Genomic DNA, 24,190 nt, shown 5'->3' on the forward strand with positions numbered 1-24,190 from the left:
TGTGTGAATGAGGCCTTAGAGCAGTGGTTCTCAACCTGGGGGTCGAATAAGGATTTGCCAGGGGTCACCAAATCCTGGGCTGTTCCTGAAGCCTTCACCACTTTCCCAGCCTTTTTGCGGCCACCCAGCAGGGCTGTCCTTGGAGCCTGTGGCCACCCAGCTGGGCTGTTTCTGGAGCCCGCGGGTGCCCACTCACCCTTTTCGCAGCCACCCATTCAGTTCATGGCATGGGGGCAAAGACTAGAAGTCAGCTGACTGGTGAGGAATGTGAAGTGGGAGGGGCTAGAGGAGACCCTATGTCCTGATTTCGGCATAGATGTCACTGCTGTGAGACACCACAAAGTCGGAAACACAGTGAAGCCGGAGACACAGTGAGTAACACTACCTGTGATCATAGTCCCCACTACAGTTCTCAGATGACCTTGATCAAGAACACCTAAGTTGGCTCATCAGAACTCCCCCCAGCACTGCCACTCATCCCATTCCCCCCGCCAGCACTGACACTCATCCCATTCCTCCCACCAGCACTGCCACTCATCCCATTCCCCCCACCAGCACTGCCACTCATCCCAAACCCCCCCGCAAGCACTGCCACTTATCCCATTCCCCCCGGCCAGCACTACCACTCATCCCATTCCCCCCACCAGCACTGCCTTTCATCCCAAACCCCCCCGCCAGCACTGCCACTCATCCCATTCCCCCCACCAGCGCTGCCACTCATCCCATTCCCCCCACCTCCCCACCAAGGAGTAAGAGAATGAATAAAAATAGAGAATACATGGAAGGGATAGGAAAAGAGGGGAAGGAACAAAGAAAAAGAGAGAGAATAGGAGAAAGAACAAGAAAGACAGCTAGAGAGAGAGATGGGGGAAAAAAACAATAAATTAGGATAGATAAAGATAAAATGGAAAGAAAGGAGAACAAAGACAAAGAGTGGCACATCCTAAAACTTACCATAAAGGGTTTTAATACTGTACAAGTGGAAGGGACTCAGGGAGCTCTAAATGTCCGTAGGTTGGGGGCGCAAACTACTTGTCTTGCCTTGGGTGATGACAACCCACGCTACGAAAATAATTTTACTGTTAGGGGTCCCCACAACTTGGAAAATTTTATCAAGGGGTCACAGCACTAGGAAGGTTGAGAACCACTGCCTTATGCCACGTACACATGATCGGAAATTCCGAAAGAAAATCGTAGATTTTTTCTGCCGGAATGTTGGCTCAAACTTGTGTTGCATACACACGGTCACACAAATCTTGTCAGAAATTCTGAACGTCAAGAGAGCGGTGACGTACAAGACGTACAGCGAACCAAGATCAATGAAGTTCAATAGGCAGTTTGGCTCTTCTGATTGATTCTGAGTATGCATGTTTTTTGTGCGTCGGAATTGCATACAGACGAATGGAATTTCCGACAAGAACTTTTCTTGTCGGAAAAATTGAGAATCCGCTCTCAAATTTTTGTTGTCGAAAATTTGAACAGAAAATGTCCAATGGAAGCCTACACACGGTCTGAAATTTCCGACCAAAAGCTCACTTTTCTTGACGGAATTTCTGATCGTGTGTACGTGGCTTTAGAGTTGAACCTGAAATTCTCCATGTGTCTAAAGAGGTTCTCTTTCCATTAAAGGGTCCCACTGCTTATGTACTAACACTGGAGCAGAACCAGTACATCATATGGAATCCAAGCAATGGCTGCTTTTATGGTCAGTATGACACCTTCTGTCCGCTGCAAAGTGTCGGCTGCCTGATCAACGCAGAAAATGTAAGTAAGCTGAACATTCCGTTCTATTTCTTGTAAAGAGGTTTAGATTGCAAGCTCTTCTGTCTGGGACTCTTCTCTATGTATGGGAATGTATGTTCAAATGCTTTTATTATATTGCTTATATATATATATATATATAATCTCATTTAACTGCCCTTTTTAGTATTTACCCATAAATTATAGTAATTTGAAAAGGAGCTGTCTGTGTTGTCTAGAATTGAATGAGTATATGCTCTTAAGAAGCCATGGTTTGGCATTTGTAAGAATTGGTAATTCTACTTTCAAATGGAATGTGTAGGGTTTTATATAGGTTTTCTTTATTTAATTGGGTCACAGCTAACAAATGTATAAGAACTGAAATATATATTGTTAAATGAAACATAAAGGGGTTGTATAAATATTTTCTTCACACTACACTAAAGCAATGCATGACAATGCTGTACAGTGTGTTATGGAGCACTGCAATGAGAGAAATAGCGCAGGTGCATTTTTTTTTTGTCTGTGCTGGTCCCTTGGCAGCCCATTTAAAGATATGACATGCTTGGTTAACACACTGCACAGATGTGAATGAGTACTTAAAGGGGTTTTCCACCCATTTTTTAAGTTTATTAAAAGTCAGCAGCTACAAAAAGTGTAGCTGCTAGCTTTTAATAAACTGACACTTACCTGCTCCACGTTCCAGCGACGCGCCGGCCGGGGCTCCGCTCCTCTCCCCCCCTCCCCGGCTGGCGTCTTCATTGTCACTGTGGGCACCCGGCCGTGACAGCTTTCGGCTTCACGGCTGGGCACCCGTTGTGCATGCGCGAGCGGCACTGCGCATGTGCGCGCGGCGTGGCCCGGCGCTGTTTGATTGGACAGGCCTAGGACCTGTCACGTGTCCTAGGCGATCGCCTACAGGGAGGGGCTGCCAAAAGGCGATATGACGTATCGCCTTTGCAGCCCCTCGGCGGAAGGAGGAAGTGGGACAGGAAGTCCCCTTCTCCTGAAGCCCCCACTCCCCCCCCCAAAAAAATACATGCCAAATGTGGCATGTAAGGTGGCGAGGAGTGGGTTAAGCGGAGGTCAGTTTTTAGGGTGGAACTCCTCTTTAAGGTCTGATGTTATGTTGATGTGTTAATCAGATTTTTGGTGTATTTTTATTTAGATCTGGTTTAATACACAGCAATATGATGTTCCGATGAGCATGAGCTTTGATACGGGCCGATCCAACCAGTGGAAAGCCTTCTTCTCACGAAGTTATCCAAATCCAGGATTGGTCAGTGTGCAGGTACTTACAGAGCAGGAACTTCAGAGCTCTATTCCTAGGCCTTTCTCAGTCATTATCCTCCTATTCTCTAATGCCGCGTACACACGACCGTTTTTAATGTCATGGAAAAAAACAACGTTTTTCTCGACGTGATTCTTGTCAAGCCTGCCTTGCATACACACGATCGTGAAAAAAAATGCTTGAGCAAAGCGCGGTGACGTACAACACGTACGATGGCACTATAAAGGGGAAGTTCCATTCGAATGGCGCCTTTGGGCTTGATTATGCAAATTTCCCCCTCTCATAACTTGCTTCTAAACATGCACGTTTTTTTCCCTGTCGTTAAAGCCTACACGTCGTTAAAGCCTACACAGGACCATTTTTCACGACGAGAAAAACGACGTTGAGAAAAAATAGAGCAGGTTCTTAATTTTTAATGCCCATTTTTCTCGTCGAGAAAAATGCTCTGAAGCCTACACACGATCGTTTTTAATGACCAATTAAAAAAATTGCATTTCTTTATCGTACATCACGGGACACAGAGTCTTAATCATTACTATCTGGGTTATATTCCACCATCAGGTGCTGGACACTGGTGTAATCAATTAGAACAGGAAGTTCCCTCCCTATATAACCCCTCCCATACTGGGAGCACCCCAGTTTTTTCACCAGTGTCTAAGGTGTTGGTCACGAATTAACATGTGCTCTGAGGAGCTCCACTGGAGGGATCCATGCTGGATGTAAAAAGCCTCCATAAAATCCGGATCCGTCCAAGGTGCTTCATAGCCAAAGTGTAGGGTACCCGGGCCTCGGTACGAAGAACGAGGTTTTGCCTATAATGCTTCTCTCTGAGAGCTGGACCCTGGGTTCCAGTACATTGGTCGATGTCAAAGACCAAATATTTTTTCTGTTGCCAGGGTGCTATATAGGTCCAGGGGAGAAGTGACCTGCTATGGACCCCAGTCCCTGAAGGTCTGAGACGAAGCCCGCGTTGAGGGGTAAAGGCTGGGCCTCTTGCTTTGCAATACCCTGCAGCGTGGAAAGGTAAGCGGAGGTACCTACGGGACTTGGTCCGACAGTGGGTTCTCCATTGGGGATTATGGGTCTCGCCTATTTTATGCTTCTATGCATGGGCAACTTAACCACAAAGTCTTTTGAGACAGGATGGCTCTGGCACCCATATACCTCCCCTAGTGGGTCCTAGTCCTCCGCTGAAGGGGCTATTGGGTCTTGCCTATAATGCATGTGTGCCTTGGCAAAGAAACCACTATGTCTGTTGAGACAGGATGGCTGTAATACCCATAGATCTCCCATTCAGGAGGTTGGTACCCTTACATGAGTATGTCTTATCTGTTTTCCACGAAGGGCCCTAAGAGGACATGCCGGGTGTTTCGCTTGCCATGCTTTCCAGGAACGGAAGCTCAAGGTTAGCTGATCTAGGGTGCGGCTTACTGCCTCCGCTTCAGGCTCTGCCACGATGGGGGGGGTCCCTCGTAGTCTCTACGGCTCCTTGGGGGATCTCCCTCATCTCCGATGTGGTTGCCGCTGGCGCACGTGCTCCGGCTCATGGTGCAGACGCAGGGCAGCCCCTTCAAAAGGCCCAGACGTCAGAGAAGCCAGGGGGACACGGTAGCTTGAGCACGTAAGCACCTTGTGGAAATTGGATACAGATTCATTTAAGACACCTACTCGGCATCTATCTGTGTTAGCAAGCATTATTTGCTAGACTAAGTTCAGCTGTTGATGCACCAGGGTTAAAGTTCCTCTGCTTTTTGCTTAGGACTCTTTTGTCTCCCCGTAAAAGAGGGTTCAGGGGTAGGAAGGGGTATCACCACCTAAATCTGGTGGCCCTTTTTATCATGCTTGCATGATACTATCCTCCCCTGTAGAGACTTAAGATAGCTCACATAATTAGCTATCAGCCCTGTCAGGCGTGAGCCTCCCCCAACATTGCAGCACTCTGCATATGTTTTGTTGCATTGCATGTATAGGTCTAAAAGAGGTTAACTGCTATATTCACAGCAGCCTCACAAGCAGAAAACAGGGTGTGTCCCTTTCCCTGCTCTAAATCCTCAAACAAGGGATTGAAAGACCTGAGGATGAAGGTTCACTGTCAGAGAACAGATAACAGGTGTTAATGAGGAGAAAACTATCAGAAGCCCCAAAAGCTCTGGTTGCAGCTGCAGTCTTTTCAGAGATCCAAGCTGCATATAACTTCACTTAGCCTAGACGGCCAGAGCCTCTGTCTCTTTAAAGTCCTCATCCTGGTGTTGGCTTCAGGCTAACCGAATGCACAACAGGGGGGGTGCACATTTGCTGCTGTGCACATGGCTAACGTTGCAGGTTTGCGGAGACGCACATCTGCAGAACATAACTGTCTCTTTACATTCCACATGTTTGCATGAAGTACATGGGTTTGGAATGTTCAAAATGCATGTGGGGTAAAAACCGGTAACAAAGCATGTTTTATTGTTGATCACATAAAGAGACATGTTATTTTGTTCGTATGATTTTATATGTTCACATAAGGGTGTTTAATCACAGCAAAGTGCCTAAAATCGCATAAAAATGCTTAAGTGCATAAAGATGCGGGATCTCACATGGTTACTTGATAACCCAGGTCCTTGATTACCCAAGGTTATTTAGGTCACACAGAGAGGCTTGTTTCCACAGGAATGCCTAAAATCGCATAAAGATGCTTAAGTGCATAAAGATGCGGGAGCACACATGGTTACCTGATAAACCAGGTCCTTGATTACCCAAAGTTATTTAGGTCAAACAGAGAGGCTTGTTTCCACAGGAATGCCTAAAATCGCATGAAAATGCTTAAGTGCATAAAGATGCGGGATCACACATGGTTACCTGATAAGCCAGGTCCTTGATTACCCAAGGTTATTTAGGTCACACAGAGAGACTTGTTTCCATAGGCATGTCTAAAATCGCATGGAAATGCTTAAGGGCTTAAGGATGCGACATCACACATGGTTATCTGATAACCCGAGTCCTTGATTATCCAAGGATATTTGGTCGTACGGAGAGGCTTGTTTTATACAGGAGTGCCAGAAATCGCATAAAGATGCGGGATCACACATGGTTACCTGATAAACCGAATCCTTGATTACCCAAGGGTATTTGGTCACACAGAGAGGCTTGTTTCCACAGGAATGCCTAAAATCGCATAAAGATGCTGGAGTGCATAGAAATGCGGAATCACACAGGTTTACCTGACAAACCACAATCCTTGATTACCCAAGGATATTTGGTCACACAGAGAGGCTTTTTTCCACAAAAAGGTCTGAAATCGCATAAAGATGCTCGAGTGCATAAAGATGCGGGTTCACACATGGTTATCTGATCACCCGAGTCCTGGATTACTCAGGCATATTTGGTCACACAGAGAGGTTGTGTCCGCAAAAATGCCAAAAATCGCATTAAAAGGCTTAATTGCATAAAATTGCTGGATCGCACAGTGGTGCTCGATCATACAAGAATCCTTGGTCCCACAAGGGTACTTGTCCGCACAGGAGTGCTTAACCACTTCCATACCAGGTACTTACGCAGCTTCCCGCCCAAGCCAATTTTCAGCTTTCAGCACTGTCGCACTTTGAATGGCAATTGCGCGGTCATGCTACACTGTACCCAAACAAAATTGGCGTCCTTTTTTCCCCACAAATAGAGCTTTCTTTTGGTGGTATTCGATCACCTCTGCGATTTTTTTTTTTTTGCGCAACAACTAAAAAAAGGCTGAAAATTTGGAAAAAAAATTACGTTTTTATTTTTTTCTGTTAATTTTTTTGTAAATAAGTTTTCTCTTTCAATTACGGGCACTGATATGGCGGCACTAATGGGCACCGATGAGATGGCACTGATGGACATCGATGAGGTAGTACTGACGGGCACAGATGAGGTGGCACTGATTGGCGGCGCTGGTATGCGACACTGATGGGCACACATAGGCGGCACTGATGGGCACACATAGGCGGCACTGATGGGCACACATAGGCGGCACTGATGGGCACACATAGGCGGCACTGATGGGCACACATAGGCGGCACTGATGGGCACACATAGGCGGCACTGATGGGCACACATAGGCGGCACTGATGGGCACTCATAGGCGGCACAGATGGGCACTCATGGGCGGCACTGATGGATACTTATGGGTGGCACAGATGGGCACTGATAGGTGGGCACTGGGCATGGATGGGCACTGTGGGGTGGCACTGGGGTGGCACTGATGGACACTGGGGTGGCGCTGATGGACACTGGGGTGGCGCTGATGGACACTGGGGTGGCAGCACTGATTTTTGCCAGGTTGCCAGTCAGTGCCCATTTGTGGGCACTGACTGGCATCTTTTTTTTTTTTCTTTATGCTTTTTTTTTTTTTTTTTCCTGTCATTTTTTTTTTTTTTTTTTTCTGTCATTTTTTTTTTTTTGCCCACCCTGGTGCTCCAGGGTGGGCATCCCTGGTGGTCCAGTGTGGCGATCCGAGGGGGGGCTGCGCTGATAAACAATCAGCGCTAACCCCCCCTGTCAGGAGAGCCGCCGATCGGCTATCCTCTCCTCGCGTCTGTCAGACGCGAGTGAGGAAGAGCCATCGGCGGCTCTTCCTGTTTACATCGTGATCAGCCGTGGTTGGACACGGCTGATCACGTGGTAAAGAGTCTCCGCCGGAGGCTCTTTACCGAGATCGGAGATGCAGGGTGTCAGACTGACACCCCGCATCACCGATCGCCGCGATGCGCGCCCCCACGGGCGCGCGCGGCATGAAATCCTGCAGGACGTTCTAGAACGTCCTGTCAGGATTTCATAACCACTTCCCGGACGTAAATCGGCCATAGGCCGGGCGGGAAGTGGTTAAGATGCATAGATGTTGGATCGCATGAAAATTTGCTGAATCGCATAAGAATGCATGTTTGCCTAGAGTTTGACTTAGGAGGCATTATAATTAGGTTTCCTTAATTATACAGGATTCCTTGGCCTTACATAGGCGCATACTTGCTTGCAGGATGCTTGTTCATAGCTCACATGCTATATGTATGCGTGTATACAGCACGCCCCCTTTTTTGTGTGTTTGCGGAAAACATATTCTTATGAACTCACGCTTCTATGAACACACGCTTCCATAGAGGCATATGGCTTAAAAAGGTTGCCACATGCACATAGGGGGAGCTATTTGCATGTGTGTTTATTTACAAGGCTGCTAGGGCCCGCCTCTAGCAGGGCTAAAGGCCCAGGGTATAGCAGTAATGTCATTCCGAGGCAAACCCGTGCTGACAGATCAGTCAGTAGCATGGCTGGGCCTAGGGGAGTCCAGCATGATTAATTATCTGGAACTCCTGGGTTAGGATCCCAGTCTAGAGGGAATATGCCGTCTTTATTCAAACACAGTTCCCTATGCTCAGTTTTATTCAAGGCTGATATAAACTTTGCTCTGTCGGCCTGGAACGAGTGGATCCTAACTTAGCATTATCCTAGGAGTCTTGTCCCAGGGATATGCTGGAATTTCAGTTTAGGGTTCTTAACTGAATGATTGGCAAAAGGGAATATCCTTCATACCCGTTACCTGGGAGCAGGTTGCGAGGACTGGCCTCTAGGGATAGAATCCAGGCTTGGAAGAGACCACGGCACAGGGAAGGTGGTCAAGCTCCTAGGGAGCCTTATCTGCTAGCTTTCTAGAGCTACGGATGGAGCATCCGGCTTAAGGACCTGAACGTTTAGGTTACAGGGTTGCTCTGTCTGAATACAATCTGACTATGCCTCTCTAGTGGTTTACTTTGGTTACCAGAGAAGAGCTTGTGCCTTGCCTATTGTCAATTGTCATTTCATGGAATGCTAGATTGGCAGGCTGGAGCCATCAACAATCGGGTCCGGGAGATTGGCCTCTACACCCCGACTTTTTTCTGACCAAATGTCACAGAAACGTTACCCTGCACATAAAGGGTGTTGACGTCCAGGTTCAACAAGAGATTGAACAACTTTGTGTCAAGGCCAAAGGATCCACCCGCATGCGGGACAGATTTTTTAGTGACCCTGGGGGCCCAGTTGTCGCTGGTTTATGTGTTCTCTCCCCCCAGGGCCGCAACCTTCGTGGCTTCCATGCTACATCAGAAGAGAACGGAAGCTGGCTTAATTGCTCCAGCATAGCCCATACAACCTTACTGCGCAGGGACAGCAGAACTGATCGTAGAGGACCCAGGATCCCTTACAGCTTGTCCAGGCCTGCTTTGCAGGGTTACATCCTGTCTTGCATACATGGGTATTAATGGTCTGGCTGTTATAGCCTGCATTCTTGAGGATCGGGGCGTACAGAATCAGTGGCAGTTACCTTGATTCATACAGGACAGCTGGCCTCCAGGACCAGATATCCTAGGATATGGAAGGCCCATATTCCTGGTGTGAAACCAAGGGGTGGAATCCTTGGTAGTAGGTCCTAGGTAAAATTCTTACCTTTCTACATTGGAAAAGAGATGGAGCTGGCCTTAAGTTCCATCAAGGGTCCGATCTCGGCACACTCTTGATCTGGGCCGTTATACAAGGGGTGACAGGTATAAGTCCGCCAGTTAAGGCGCCCTTGTGCTCGGAGGATTGGATCCAGTATGCTGGCTTACAGAGTCAGCACCTTGGGCTGATGCACCATAAATATTTCCCTTTATCCTTCTAAAGAGGAAATTGGTGTTCTTGGTTGCGGCTGCCTCCGCAAGAGAGTATTGGCAACTTTCTTTGTATAGAGCCATACTTAATTATTTGTACAAGAAGGGTGATGTTAAATACTCACCCAACCTTATTGGCTAGAAGGATCCAGTGTTCATTTGAATTAAGATATTCTTGCCTTCCTTTTCCTTTTTTTCAGGACCTTGATCCGCGGAAGGAGAGGTTATTGCTTTCTCTTAATAAAGATAAGAGCAGTCTTCAGATATAGAAACCTAACGTTTTGTTGCCAGAAAGCCCCTAGATGGGGCGGGCAGTGTTCAGATCGGCTATTAAAATGGCTATGCGCTCTCTCGTTATAGTAAGGGAGGTCAAGACCTATCTGAAGCGGCTGCTCGGATACGGAAGACTGATGTTGGTGCGCTACCAGGAGGCCCCAGCAAGGGGCAGGCAGCGTCTAAATCAACTATTGTCAAATGTTGATTCATCAGGTTATTATTCAGGCTTGTGGTTTATAGAGAGGGCTTCCCCCTGTTTCTTTTTGGGGTGCACCCTACCAGGATAGTAAGCACTTCATGCGGGGTGCATTACCAAGCCTTTATGACTCAGATTTGCCAGACCTGCAACTTGGTCGTTTGTGCTTACGTTCACTAAATCCTATCAAGTGAACATAAGACGGCAGGAGGATGCAGCCTTTTTTTGTTGGCACAATATGCGGCAGGCAGCATTAGAGGTCCTCGTGTCTGATGGCAGTCTGCATTGTTGGTGTCTCCCTCCCCTCAGTAAGCATTGCTTTAGGACATCCCAGATAGTAATGATTAAGACTCTGTGTCCCGTGATGTACGATAAAGAAAATAGGATTTTTATAACAGCTTACCTGTAAAATCCTTTTCTTGGAGTACATCACGGGACACAGAGTCCCCACCCCTCTTGTTTGGGGATATTGGGACACTTATTGCTTGGGACAAAAACTGAGGTGCTCCCAGTATGGGAGGGGTTATATAGGGAGGGAACTTCCTGTTCTAATTGATTACACCAGTGTCCAGCACCTGATGGTGGAATATAACCCAGATAGTAATGATTAAGACTCTGTGTCCCGTGATGTACTCCAAGAAAAGGATTTTACAGGTAAGCTGTTATAAAAATCCTATTTTTTCTCGTCATGAAAAACGGTCGTGTGTACGCTGCATTACTCTTTGAGTTTACAACACCTTTAACCACTTCAGCCCCGGATGAATTTACCCCCTTCCTGGCCAGAGCAACAATTTAAAAAAAAAAGCTATATTTTTTACTTTTTGCTATAATAAATATCCCCAAAAAATGTGTTTATAAAAAAAAATTCTTTCTCAGTTTAGGCCGATATGTATTATTCTACATATTTTTAGTTTTAAAAAATTGCAATAAGTGTATATCGATTGGTTTGTGAAAAAGTTATAGCGTCTACAAAATAGGGGATAGTTTTATGGCATCTTTATTATTATTTTTTTTATTAGTAATGGCAACGATCAGCAATTTTTATCGTGACTGCGACATTATGGCGGACACATCGGACACTTTTGACACTATTTTGGGACCATTGTCATTTATACAGCGATCATTGCTGTAAAAATGCACTGATTACTGTGTAAATGACACTGGCAGGGAAGAGGTTAACCACTAGGGGGTGATAAAGGGGTTAAGTGTGTCCTAGCGAGTGATTCTAACTGTGGGGGGGTGGTCTCAATAGAACACGACACTGATCACTGCTCCCGATCACAGGGAGCAGTAGATCACTGTCATGTCACTAGGCAGAACAGGGAAATGCCTTGTTTACATAGGCATCTCCCTGTTCTGCCTCTCCATGAGACGATCGCGGGCCGCCGGCGAACTTCGGGTGTGCCGCTCCCACGGGCATGCACGCCTGCAAATCGGCAAATTTAAAGGTACGGTACATTGCTTTGCGCAGCTGTGCCATTCTGCCGACGTATATAGGCATCTCCCCGTTACATAGTTACATAGTTAGTCAGGTTGAAAAAAGACACAAGTCCATCCAGTTCAACCACAAAAAATAAAAAAACAAAATAAAAAACACAGTAAAATCCTATACACCCAACTCCATACCCACAGTTGATCCAGAGGAAGGCAAAAAAAACCAGCAGAGCATGATCCAATTTGCTACAGCAGGGGAAAAAATTCCTTCCTGATCCCCCGAGAGGCAATCGGATTTACCCTGGATCAACTTTACCTACAAATCTTAGTACTCGGTTATATTCTGTACATTTAGGAAAGAATCCAGGCCTTTCTTAAAGCAATCTACTGAGCTGGCCAGAACCACCTCTGGAGGGAGTCTGTTCCACATTTTCACAGCTCTTACTGTGAAAAAACCTTTCCGTATTTGGAGGTGAAATCTCTTTTCCTCTAGACGTAAAGAGTGCCCCCTTGTCCTCAGTGTTGACCGTCTCTCCATGAGACGATCGCGGGCCGCCGGCGAACTTCGGGTGTGCCGCTCCCACAGCATGCACACCTGCAAAGCGGCAAATTTAAAGGTACGGTACATTGCTTTGCACAGCCGTGCCATTCTGCCGACGTATATCAGCGTTTGCCAATCCGCAAGTGGTTAAGTTGCTAAATTGGTAATAATACTGCAGTGTACAGCGGATTAACAAATGGCACCACAAATCCAGAAATTAGGCCTTTTATATAGTGCCTTTAATTTTGCCCCATAAATGCTGTTATGTTTCAAAGACTTTCAGAGTCGGACCAGGATATTGGCTCAGTTCCTTAGAGGAACTTCACCCTACCTTACTAAAATGTTATCTCTAATGCCTAATAACTGTTCCTGCATGCAAATGAAAAAACACATACTTGGTCCATGAGCCTGTGCATATGTAGATAGGCCGTGGGTTTTCCAGGTCTAGGGAACTCACAGAGAGAGACCTGTGACTAATAAGTAAACGCACAAACTTCCCATGCATTTACATATCACTGCAAGTCTGTGTAATTCGATAGGTACTGGTAAAGACCAATGGAAACTTGCACATGCCTGAATAGAGGAAGTGATGTACGTGGGTAGAGGGAACAGAACTGGTCTTCACAGTGATTCAGTGTTCACCCATGTCTGTTTCAAGCTGCACCTCTATACTTAGGTTTTTTGTGATTAGCTTAGTTGGCTACTCACCTTATTGATTCTATACTCCCTTTGTTTATACATTCTCTAAAATATATATATATATATATATATATATATATATATATATATATATATATATATATATATATATATTTCTCCTGATTGCCATTGCACACAGTTTTATCATATATTTGATTGTTTGGAAGGGCATTGGCCATCTACAGTTGCCATGGCTGGTTCCACTTTTTTTTAGCCCATTTCACTTTGGTTATTAGTGAGAGTGACATAGCTATTTTGGGGTGGTGCGCTGTTGGGGGCGTTCACCCCTTTGTAATGTTTTGAGATATTTGTGGGAGAAGGTCCCCTTTAAGCAACAACAGAGGAGTACAGAAAAGTTTCTTCTATCGTACAAAAGTAATAGCAGGTGCCTTGTTAAGTCAGCTTTTAGACAGGACTAAGATGAAAGTTTATAATGCTTAAGAGGTTTAAAGTAGTCTTTTCAGAGTTAGAAGTGGTTTTGTTAAAATATAATAAAATCCTGTATGTATATATGTTTATCTCCTAGCCAGAAGAACTAATATATCATCGCACAGATAAGGCTGCTGCATCGGAACTTCAAGACAGGTAAAGGAAATATATACCAAGACCAGGGCTCAAAATTTCAAGTCCTGAGCTACTAGCCAGGCCTCAAGTGTTACGCGCCACCAGTTGCCCCATCCAACCCTTACCCTGCCCCGGCCCCTCATTCTGCCCCTAAACACGCCCTCATAAATTATCTCATGAAATGGCACTTTAGAGCCGGTTCACACTGGGGCGACTCAGCCACCTGACAAGTCGTGTCCCATTCTATTCACCAGAACCGTTCTAATAGGAGCGACGCAAGTCGCTCTGACTTAGAAAAACGTTCTTGTACGACTTCGTGGGCAACTTGCATTGACTTCTATACAGAAGTAATTTTGTAAGTTGTCTCTGAAGTCGTCTTCAGGACGCCTTGCCGAGTCGCCCCGAAGTCGTGCCGCCGCAGTGTGAACCGGCTCTAAATGTTTTATGCAGAATTAAGTTATAAAAATAAATATAAACAACAACTTTATGCGTGCCCACCAACGCAGCCTGCCTGCGCCCACCAATGCAGCGTGCCTGCGCCCACCAATGCAGCCTACCTGTGCAGGGGAGGAGGAATAGGAGAGCCGCCCAGATGATCAGAGCGCAGGGAACATAACAATAACAGCTTTCATTTCAATTGCTGTGTTCTTGATGTTCAACGTCACATACAGTCCCGCCCCCTAGCCAGGGAACTTTGATTGACAGATCGCCCATCCCAGGATTGGACGGGTGATCTGTCTATTAAAGTCCCGGGACCAGGAGGCAGTGCTTTATGTGAGAGCGAGCCCCGGGGAACACAGCAATGTGAAATGAAAGCTGTTATCGCTGTGTTCCCTGCGCTCTGATCATCCGGGTGGCTGACCTTTATCTTCCCCTCTGCAATCGATGGGAGAAGGACTCCAATTCAACCCAGGCTGCCCCCATGCAAGCAGGCGAGTGGAATTTTTTGAGGGCTGTTAAGACCATGTTAAACTGTAAGATAGCAGACATTTAGCACATCTCACTTGGCATTTCCAAATGAAAACACTGCTCTAGAGAGCATGGCCACTCTGAAGTCATAAACAAGTTAGAAATTTTGGTAAAGCACCTCTGTTTCAGTTTTCTTTATATACAGTGCACTCAGTACTATGTAATAAAGCAATGTAACAAAGTGCATGTTTATAGCAGGACACAGAGTCTAAGTCATTACATAGTGGTGAACGTATAGTTGTAATGACTTGGACTCTGTGTCCCGTGGTGTACTCCAAGAAAAGGATTTTACAGGTAAGCTGTTATTAAAAATCAAATTTTTTCCAAAACTCGACAAAGATGGCTGCAAAAGAATTAAAGCATTTGTGATACTTTCCCAGTCTGTTATGTGGAGCTGCACTGCAGCTTTATCCTGCTCACAGGATTTAGAGTGGATGCATCAAAAGCTGCAAAGAGTGGATAACAGATATTGTAGAAAAAGCTGGAAAACCATTCTTTGTAGTTTTTGATTAATACCTGTGGATAAATAGTACTGGTAAGTCACATTCAAGTATACCCTTTTAGAAATAGGAATATCACAAGAATATCTCCACCTCCAATCAATGTCAAGGACATCAACCTCAACAGCTTAGGTTCCTGTACACCTCTAAAACATAAATTCAAAGGGAGAGCTGGAGTCTGATAACAATCCTTCACAATACTTTATTTGGTAAAAGATAGGCAATCTGGTACATCCAAATAAACCCAGCAGAACGTTAAAGCCTTGTACACACAACCGTGTTTCTCTGCAAAAACCATCAAGAAAACTGCTGGCAGAGCTTTTTTGCCGAGAAAAACGGTCATGTGTATGTTTTTAGTCGAGAAAACTGTTGTGGATCTCGACGAGAAAAAAAGAAAACCTGCTCTCTTTTTTTTTTTTTCTCGTCGGGAGTCTCAATTTTCTCGTCGGCTGATTTACAACGAGAAACACGTTCGTGTGTATGCTTAGAAACTCATGCATGCTCAGAATAAAGTATGAGACTGGAGCGCACCTTCGGTAAAAGTAGCGTAATGGAGATAGCACATTCGTCACGCTGTAACAGACTGAAAAGCACGAAGACTGAAAAGCGCGAATCGTCTCTCACCAAACTTTTACTAACACGCGGTAACACAAGATTAGCAAAAGCAGCCCCAAGGTTGGCGCCAGTGGAATCAAACTTCCCCTTTATAGTGTCGTCGTACGTGTTGTACATCACCGCGTTTGAGAAAGACGAGATTTTGTCTTGATAGTGTGTATGCAAGGAAAGCTTGACAAGAATATCGTCAAGCTTGACAAGAATCTCGTCGAGAAAAACAACATTTCTTTTACGACGAAATTCTCGGTCGTGTGTACGAGGCCTAACATCTTTCAGCCAAAGCCTTAGTCATGCCCATTAAAGTAATGTTGAAGTTTCAGCACTCATCCAAGTGGCTTCCACCAAACCTTCACACGCAATATTTATAGACTTCTAAAATTGTATTAACACCAGCTCTCCGAAAACTGATACTTAAGCTTTTGGCAGGGGCCAGTGAGTAGAATCTCCTACCTGCTTATTGTTTAGCTAGCTGATTCCAGCATTTAGTATATCTTAGGTCTGCCCGCTAGAATAACACTGTACAAAGAAATGTACTCTTCAAGGTTTATTTTCCATTTCTGACACATTACAGAGATGCATGACACTTCATGGTTGGTTGGGGTGCAAAGCTGTAAACTCTAGAGAGGAAATCTTACCACTAATGCCCCCATATATAGGAAGCCAATGGATGGTCGGTTCACCATACCTCACACAGGATCAGATGCAATCAAAGTGATAAATGGCACTTTGTGATGGAATACACTGGCCATGTATTTTTTGTAATATTGATGATTTTCCAACTGCTTTCTTATTGTAAGGATTGAGAAACTGCTGAAAGAGAAGATTATGGAATGGCGGCCGAGACATCCTACTCGCTGGAACAGATACTGCACATCTACTCTGAGACACTTCCTGCCATTACTAGAACAAAACTACGGCAAAGATGTGGAGGAGGACCACCGGGCGGAACTGCAGAGACAACTAGGAGATTACAGGGTGAGCTTTATTAGCCAAACAAAATGATGGCTGCTGCCAGTGTTGGCTTGCATTTGAAGGTGCAAGCTCCAGGGCTGCCATTCTCATCTTTACTAGTTGTTGACCTGAAACAAGCATGTACATAATAGGTGTTAGAATGCTCGTTCTGGGTGATTGATTCACTGAAATAAGGATGACAGTCCCTGTAGCTTGCTTGTTCAAAAATGTTGGTAAGTAAAATGTCCATATTTCTATCCAGACAGGTTCCCTATAAGGGAAATCTGTTATGGTTTCTGATTTTTGTCCCACCTGCTAGTTCCAGGACATTGAAGCAGAGCTTGTTCAGCTTCATTGTGATTGATGTCACAAGCTCTGAATTGGACTGATGGCTTTCATGAAAGATTTTACTAGAACCTCCTGTGCACTGATGTCATACGAGAGATCATGTTGGCACCCAAAACAAAATCTTCATGTTTTTTCACCTTAAAGGGGTTTTAAAGATTCGTTTTTTATTTTCTAAATGGGTTCCTTTAAGCTAGTGCATTGTTGGTTCACTTACTTTTTCCTTCGATTTCCCTTCTAAATGTTTTTTTTCTTTGTCTGAATTTCTCACTTCCTCTTCCTCCTTAGTAAGCTTGCCCCCATCATCTGAGCCATTCTGACTGGGGGTTAGTCAGCGTGCTTGCCCCCCTCCCTTGGGACTACATCCCTGTGGGGAGACACTGTAGTCCCAAGGGAGGGGGCGAGCACGCTGACTAACCCCCAGCCAGAACGGCTCGGATGATGGTGGAAAGCTTACGGAGGAACAGGAAGTGAGAAATTCAGACAAAGAAAAAAAAAACATTTAGAAGGGAAATCGAAGGAAAAGGTAAGTGATTCATTCAACAATGCACTAGCTTAAACAGCCCTCAAAAAATCCACTCGCCTGCTCGCATTTTCGAGTGGATTTTGTGGGCTGACAAGGAAGGGCTGCCTGGGAGCCGGGGGGGGGGGGGGGCGAGCACCGCCGGCAGCCTGTGTAGAATGGGAGTCCTTCTCCCAGTGACCGTGGAGGGGGAAGAGAGAGAGCCGCCCGGATGTTTAGAGCGCAGCGCGGGGAACACAGGATAACAGTTTTCATTTTAATTGCAGTGTTCCCCGCCGCTCGCTGTCAGATCCAGCCCCACCTCCTGGTCCCGGGACTTTGATAGACAGATCACCCGTCCAATCCTGGTGACGGGTGATCTGTCAATCAAAGTTCCTGGGCCAGGGCTGAATATGACGTTGAGCGGCGGGAACACAGCAATTAAAATGAAAACTGTTATACTGTGTTCCCCCTGCTGCGCTCTGATCACCTGGGCGACTCTCCTGTTCCTCTCCTCCCCTGCACAGGTAGGCTGCACAGTGGACACAGGCTGAATGGGTGGACACAGGCTGAATGGGTGGACACGGGCTGCATGTGGTGGACACGGGCTGCATGTGGTGGACACGGGCTGCATGTGGTGGACACGGGCTGCATGTGGTGGACACGGGCTGCCTACATTTAAGTGTAATTTCATGAGATAATTTGAGGGCGTGTTTAGGGGCGAAATTAGGGGCGGGGCAGGCTAAGTGGGGCAACTGGTGGTGAGTAACCCTTGAGGCCTGGTTAGTAGCTCAGGACTTAAACATTTTAGCCCTGAGCTTAAAGGAACCTATTTGGAAAATAAAACAATGAACCTTTACAACCCCTTTGCATTAAGGTGAAAAAGCATCCTCTACTTACCGCCTCCCCCCTCCCCAGCCCTCGTTTATTTACCTGAGCCCTCGAAAGTCCCGCGTCAAGAACGCGCTTGCTTCTTGGCTCTTCTCGGCCCGTTCTTCATTGGACAGATTGATAGCGGCGCAGTCATTGGCTTGCGCTGCTGTCAATCAACTCCAATGACGTGAGGGCCGGGAGGCGGGGCGAGTCCTGTAGTCAGCGGCTATATATGCCGGATACAGGACTCGGGAGCACGCCCGCAAGGTAACCCCCTTGGGAGAGCACTTCTCAGTGGGGTTACCAGAAGCAGGGAGGAGCCAAGACAGCTGCCAAGGGACCCCAGAAGACGTGGATCGGGGCCACTTTGTGCAAAACGAGCTGCACAGTGGAGGGAAGTATAAGATGTTTGTTATTTAAAAAAAAAAAAACATACAACCCCTTTAATACACATATGTACTTATAAAGAGCATATGCACTGAACATATACTGAATGAAGGCCGCTATATTATGGACTGAATATTAATATATTCTTTACAATGTAGCTTCTGTGACACAATTTAATAGGTCATCGATCACTGCACAAACTATGGGCTAGATTCAGGTAGGGGCGCGCATAGTTACGGCGGCGCAGCGTATCGTATTTACGCTACGCCGCCGTAAGTTAGAGAGGCAAGTGCTGTATTCACAAAGCACTTGCCTTCTAAGTTACGGTGGCGTATCGTAAATATGGCCGGCGTAAGCGCTTGTAATTCAGATGTGGATGAGGGGGCGTGTTTTATATTAATTCTTGGTGACCCGACGTGATTGACGTTTTTCCTGAACTGGCATGCGCCGTCCGTGGAATTTCCCAGTGTGCATTGCTCCAAAGTACGCCACAAGGACGTCATTGGTTTCGACGTGAACGTAAATTACGTCCAGCCCTATTCGCGAACGACTTACGCAAACAACGTAAACAATAAAAAATTTGACGCGGCAACGACGGCCATACTTAACATTGTGTGCGCCTCCTAATAGCAGGAGTAACCTTACGCCGAAAAAGCCTAACGTAAACGACGTAAAAAAATAGCGCCGGGCGTACGTAAATTTGTGAATCGGCGTATCTAGGTCATTTGCATATTCTACGCCGAAAATTACAGAAGCGCCACCTAGCGGCCAGGGTAAATATGCACCCTATGATACGACGGTGTAAGAGACTTACGCCAGTCGCATCTTAGGCTAATGTCGGCGTATCTTGCTTTCTGAATACAGAAAGAAGATACGCCGGCGCAGATTTAAATTTACGCGGCTTATCTATAGATACGCCGGTGTAAATTCTCTCTGAATCTAGCCCTATCTGTTTTCAGATCAGCTTTGCTGTGCCTGATAATACTCATGGTCTGGTTCAGTATAGTGAAGTCTATGATTAGTAGCATTGCTGTGTATGAAGAGAAGAGTCTGGAGTTTTAGGACCTCCATTTTTGCTATGGTCTTCACATACAGGGACAGAACAGCTGTAATATGGAGGACTTGGTACTTATTCATATAGTAGGACCATATCACAGAGCATTGCATTTTGTTTAGTTTCGTGTTTCACTATACATGACAAGAGCAATAATCGGATGTTTTTGTTTCAGTTTTCCGGCTTCCCAATAAACATGGCCTTCTCAGAAGTGACCCCTCTCATAGAAGCTGTGTACAGCACCGGAGTCCATAACAACGCAGTGCCCAATGTGGAGTTTGCTCTGGCTGTGTATGTTCACCCCTATCCTAAGAATGTCTACTCCATCTGGATATATGTTGCATCTCTGATTCGAAACAGATGATGGAAAAATTGGACTATTACAACTATGTAAACATAGGCTGTCATCACAAATGGAAATATATCATCTAACATGCTCTCTGGTCCATAGATTTCTTTCAAATAACAAAACTGGTACAGTATTAAAAATATTCCCAGCAAACATGCTTTTCACACAGATGTTCTAACAAATAGAGTTGGGGTTAGAATGTTTGTGTGTGAAATGTGATTTACAAGCTACCTATTAGAAGCTGTACCATTTTACCTGAAACAAATTCCTGTAATGCAGAATGTATGGAGTGCTGCTGTATTTTCAAATATGAGCCAGCGTGATATGGTCTTGTCTGCACATCTTTTCTGCGGGGATCAGAGCTAGAGAGGCTTTTCCACACAAATAGTCATTCATGGATGCCCATCATGTCCAACCATCCATCTTGTCATACACAGATTTTTCACAGCTGCTTACTGATAGCAGTAGTACATCAATAATGTACCTTTTACTAAGAAAATGGTCATTCCTTAACCACTTGCCACCCAGGCCAATTCTGACATTTCTCTCCTACATGTAAAAATCCTCTTTTTTTTTTTGTTGCTAGAAAATTGCATAGAACCCTCAAGCATTATATATGTTTTTTTTTTAGCAAAGACCCTAGAGCAGGGATATGCAATTAGCGGACCTCCAGCTGTTGCAAAACTACAAGTCCCATCATGCCTCTGCCTCTGGGTGTTATGCTTGTGGCTGCCAGAGTCTAGCTATGTTGTTCTGCAACAGCTCGAGGTCCGCTAATTGCATATCCCTGCCCTAGAGAATACAATGGCGATCAATGCAACTTTTTATCTTGCAATTTTTAAAGGCATTTTTTTGTGCTTTAAAAAAGACCAATTTGTTTGCATAATGTAAAAGATGAAGTTACACTCAGTAAATAGATACCTAACATGCACACGCTCGTGAAATGGCACCAAACTTCGGTACTTAAAAATCCCCATAGGCTACGCTTTAAAAGATTTTACTGGTTTCATGTTTTGAGTCAGAGGAGGTCTAGGGCTAAAATTATTGCTCTCGCTCTAACGTTCACGGGGATACCTCACGTGTGGTTTTAACACTGTTTTTATATGTGGGTCCGAGCACACAGGGACAGAGGTGCTTTAAAAAAAAAAAATTTGTTAATTTTACTTTTTGTTTTTTTAGTTTAGTTTTAATTTTTTTAACCCTTTTATTCCTATTACAAGGAATGTAAACATCCCTTATAATAGGAATATGGCATGATCGGGCCTCTTTACAGTGAGATATGAGGTCAATAAGACCCCACATCTCACCTCTAGGCTGGAAAGCCTGAAATAAAAAAAAAATAACAGCTGAGGCGTCGCTGATATGTTTTAATGCAGAGGACGGGGTGACGTCATATTGAACCCAGGCCCCCGAACAATCATAGAGACTCCGGCGACCATCTGGTCTGACGGAAATCTTTATGGTAAACATCCGTGGGCCGGCGGATTCTGTCTCACCGATGGAAGAGGTGAGACGGTAGAAGCACTGGAGGGCGGCGGGAGGGAGGGACGTTGCCTCTCGCCGCCCGTAAGAATGATCAAGCAGCAGAACAGCCGCTATGATCATTCTTATGATGTAGGGAGCTGCAGGCATCATTCAAATATACCTTTACAAAGTCAAGGACGTCATATGACAGCTGGCAGGCGGGAAGTGGTTAAAGTAAAACGATCACAGAACTGATGAATTCAATGGCATGCACAGTTTGTGATGGGTTCACTCGAAAGTAAAGCAGTAGAAAGAAATGGACTGTAAATCAGCGCGGTCATGCACTGCTGTTGGTACAAACATTTTCTTTGAATAAATGGACATCCCAGGATTTACCTAAACCCAGCCAACAAGGGACACCTCAGGGACCCAATATAGAAGCACCTTCCTGTGTTCTTGTTCCATTTGAGTAACACAGTACATAAGATGGAGGTAGCCAGGCTGTCTAGCAATTTAGCAGTGGCAGCCTCCACAATTCTCATAGCACAGAATTTTAAAGGGGCGGTTCAAACAAAACCTATTTTAGTTATGGATGTGTTCAATCACACAATGGCTTTTTGTTTTTCTCTCCCTTTTCCACATGTTCGGCATTCAGAAATGCAATATTTTATTTTTTGGAAGTTTTCACAATTCACTTTCATTAAAAAAAATTGCAGCTCTGTGGTATAATTTTAAACATTTTTGTTATACTTTTATATATGTATTTATTCTGTGTATGCTCCATGATTTACTTCTCCTCTGGGAAGAGTGTAACCTTGTTTACAGCGGTCTATAAAGTTTACAATCTTGCTTTAACAATCATATTGGGAAAAAAAGTTGTGTATTTTTAACGGCAATGTTCTCAGCAGTATCATTTTATTGACTGTTTATATGTGGTGTGTGATCAATGGTACAAAACAGTCCTGTGCAGGGAATTTAGATTGGCTATATACGGACTTTGTCACAAGGACTCCTACGTTCTCTGTCTTATATTTGCGTGTTTACTACTTCTGCTTAATACAGTTAGCTTTCTAATGATGCTGCAACCAGCAAAAAAAAAATTTAATTTGTAAAGGAAAACCTTTAATGACAACTTCACATTTGCTAAAAAAATGTTTCATATACAATAGCGTACAATACAGAAGCGATTTATAGCTAGATTCAGGTAGGGCAGCGCATCTTTCAGGCGGCGTAGCGTATCGTATTTACGATACGCCGCCGTAAGTCAGAGAGGCAAGTGCTGTATTCACAAAGCACTTGCCTCCTAAGTTACGGCGGCGTAGCGTAAATGGAGCCGGCGTAAGCGCGCCTAATTCAAATGAGGATGAGGGGGCGTGTTTTATGTAAATGATTGGTGACCTGACGTGATTGACGTTTTTTACGAACGGCGCATGCGCCGTCCGTGTACATATCCCAGTGTGCATTGCTCCAAAGTACGCCGCAAGGACGTATTGGTTTCGACGTGAACATAAATTACGTCCAGCCCCATTCACGGACGACTTACACGAACAACGTAAAAATTTCAAATTTCGACGTGGGAACGACGGCCATACTTAACATTGACTAGGCCAGCTATTTGTTCAACTAACTTTACGCCGGAAAAAGCTGTACGTAAACAACGTAAAAAAATGCACCAGGCGCACGTACGTTTCTGAATCGGCATATCTAGTCATTTGCATATTCTACGCCAAACTCAACGGAAGCGCCACCTAGCGGCCAGCCTAAATATTGCTCCCTAAGATACGACGGCGTAGGAGACTTACGCCGCTCGTATCTTAGCCTAATTTAAGCGTATCTGGTTTCCAGAATACGCTTAAATTTAGGACGGCGTAGATTCTGAGTTACGTCGGCGTATCTACTGATACGCCGGCGTAAAGCTATCTAAATCCAGCTATTATTTTTTTAATTAAGTAAAAAAATTCCAGGCATCAGCATGCTATACCCAATGTAACTATGAACGTGATATACCTGGCCGATGCCACTGGAAATCACTGAACTAGATACCACTACTCCAGTGATCTCCACTTGCTTCCAAGTCCTGTGCTGAGCAGCTGGCCTGATGCTTTGTGAATACAGAAGGTCCGCAGCTCAGCACAGGTGCCATTTAGAGAAGGCTTTGCATTTTCCGAATGAATGCAGTGTTCTCTGATTGGACGAGGTGGAGAGTGTGATTTTTACCACCCCACCTCATCCAATCAGAGAAAGATTAACAGTCATTTAGAAAATGCAAAACGTTCAGTGATGGCTGACCTTCTGGGTTCACAGTGCAGGAGAGCAGCCACTCCGTATAGGACATGAAAGCAAGGGAAGATCACTAATGTAGTGGCATCTACTTCTGTTATTTCCAGCGGCATTGGCCGATAGACATGTGCAATTTGTTTTGTTCCAAATTAGTTTTTTTAACAAATTTCGACATATTTATTAACCACTTAAGCCCCGGACCATATTGCTGCCTAAAGACCCAAGGGGTTTTTACAGTTCGGGACTGCGTCGCTTTAACAGACAATTGCGCGGTCGTGCGACGTGGCTCCCAAACAAAATTGGCGTCCTTTTTTTCCCCACAAATAGAGCTTTCTTGTGGTGGTATTTGATCACCTCTGCGGTTTTTATTTTTTGCGCTATAAACAAAAATAGAGCGACAATTTTGAAAAAAATGCAATATTTTTTACTTTTTGCTGTAATAAATATCCCCCAAAAACATATATAAATTTTTTTTTTCCTCAGTTTAGGCCGATACGTATTCTTCTACCTATTTTTGTTAAAAAAAAT

The 24,190-nt window shown here is 45.0% G+C and overlaps 1 protein-coding gene across 1 annotated transcript in view; it reads left to right on the top strand.

Moving 5' to 3' along the window:
* Nucleotides 1–20,008, top strand: part of CC2D2A (coiled-coil and C2 domain containing 2A) — a 196,974-nt gene extending 176,966 nt beyond the window's left edge. The window contains exons 32-36 of the mRNA XM_040335450.1: nt 1,630–1,764; nt 2,909–3,031; nt 13,336–13,394; nt 16,255–16,432; nt 19,745–20,008. Coding sequence (XP_040191384.1) covers nt 1,630–1,764; nt 2,909–3,031; nt 13,336–13,394; nt 16,255–16,432; nt 19,745–19,933 — 684 coding nt within the window. The 3' untranslated portion in view covers nt 19,934–20,008. The remainder of the gene's footprint in view (nt 1–1,629; nt 1,765–2,908; nt 3,032–13,335; nt 13,395–16,254; nt 16,433–19,744) is intronic.
* The last annotated feature ends 4,182 nt before the right edge of the window (nt 20,009–24,190 follow it).

Source organism: Rana temporaria, chromosome 1 (assembly GCF_905171775.1).
Source record: "Rana temporaria chromosome 1, aRanTem1.1, whole genome shotgun sequence".
Lineage (NCBI taxonomy): Eukaryota > Metazoa > Chordata > Amphibia > Anura > Ranidae > Rana > Rana temporaria.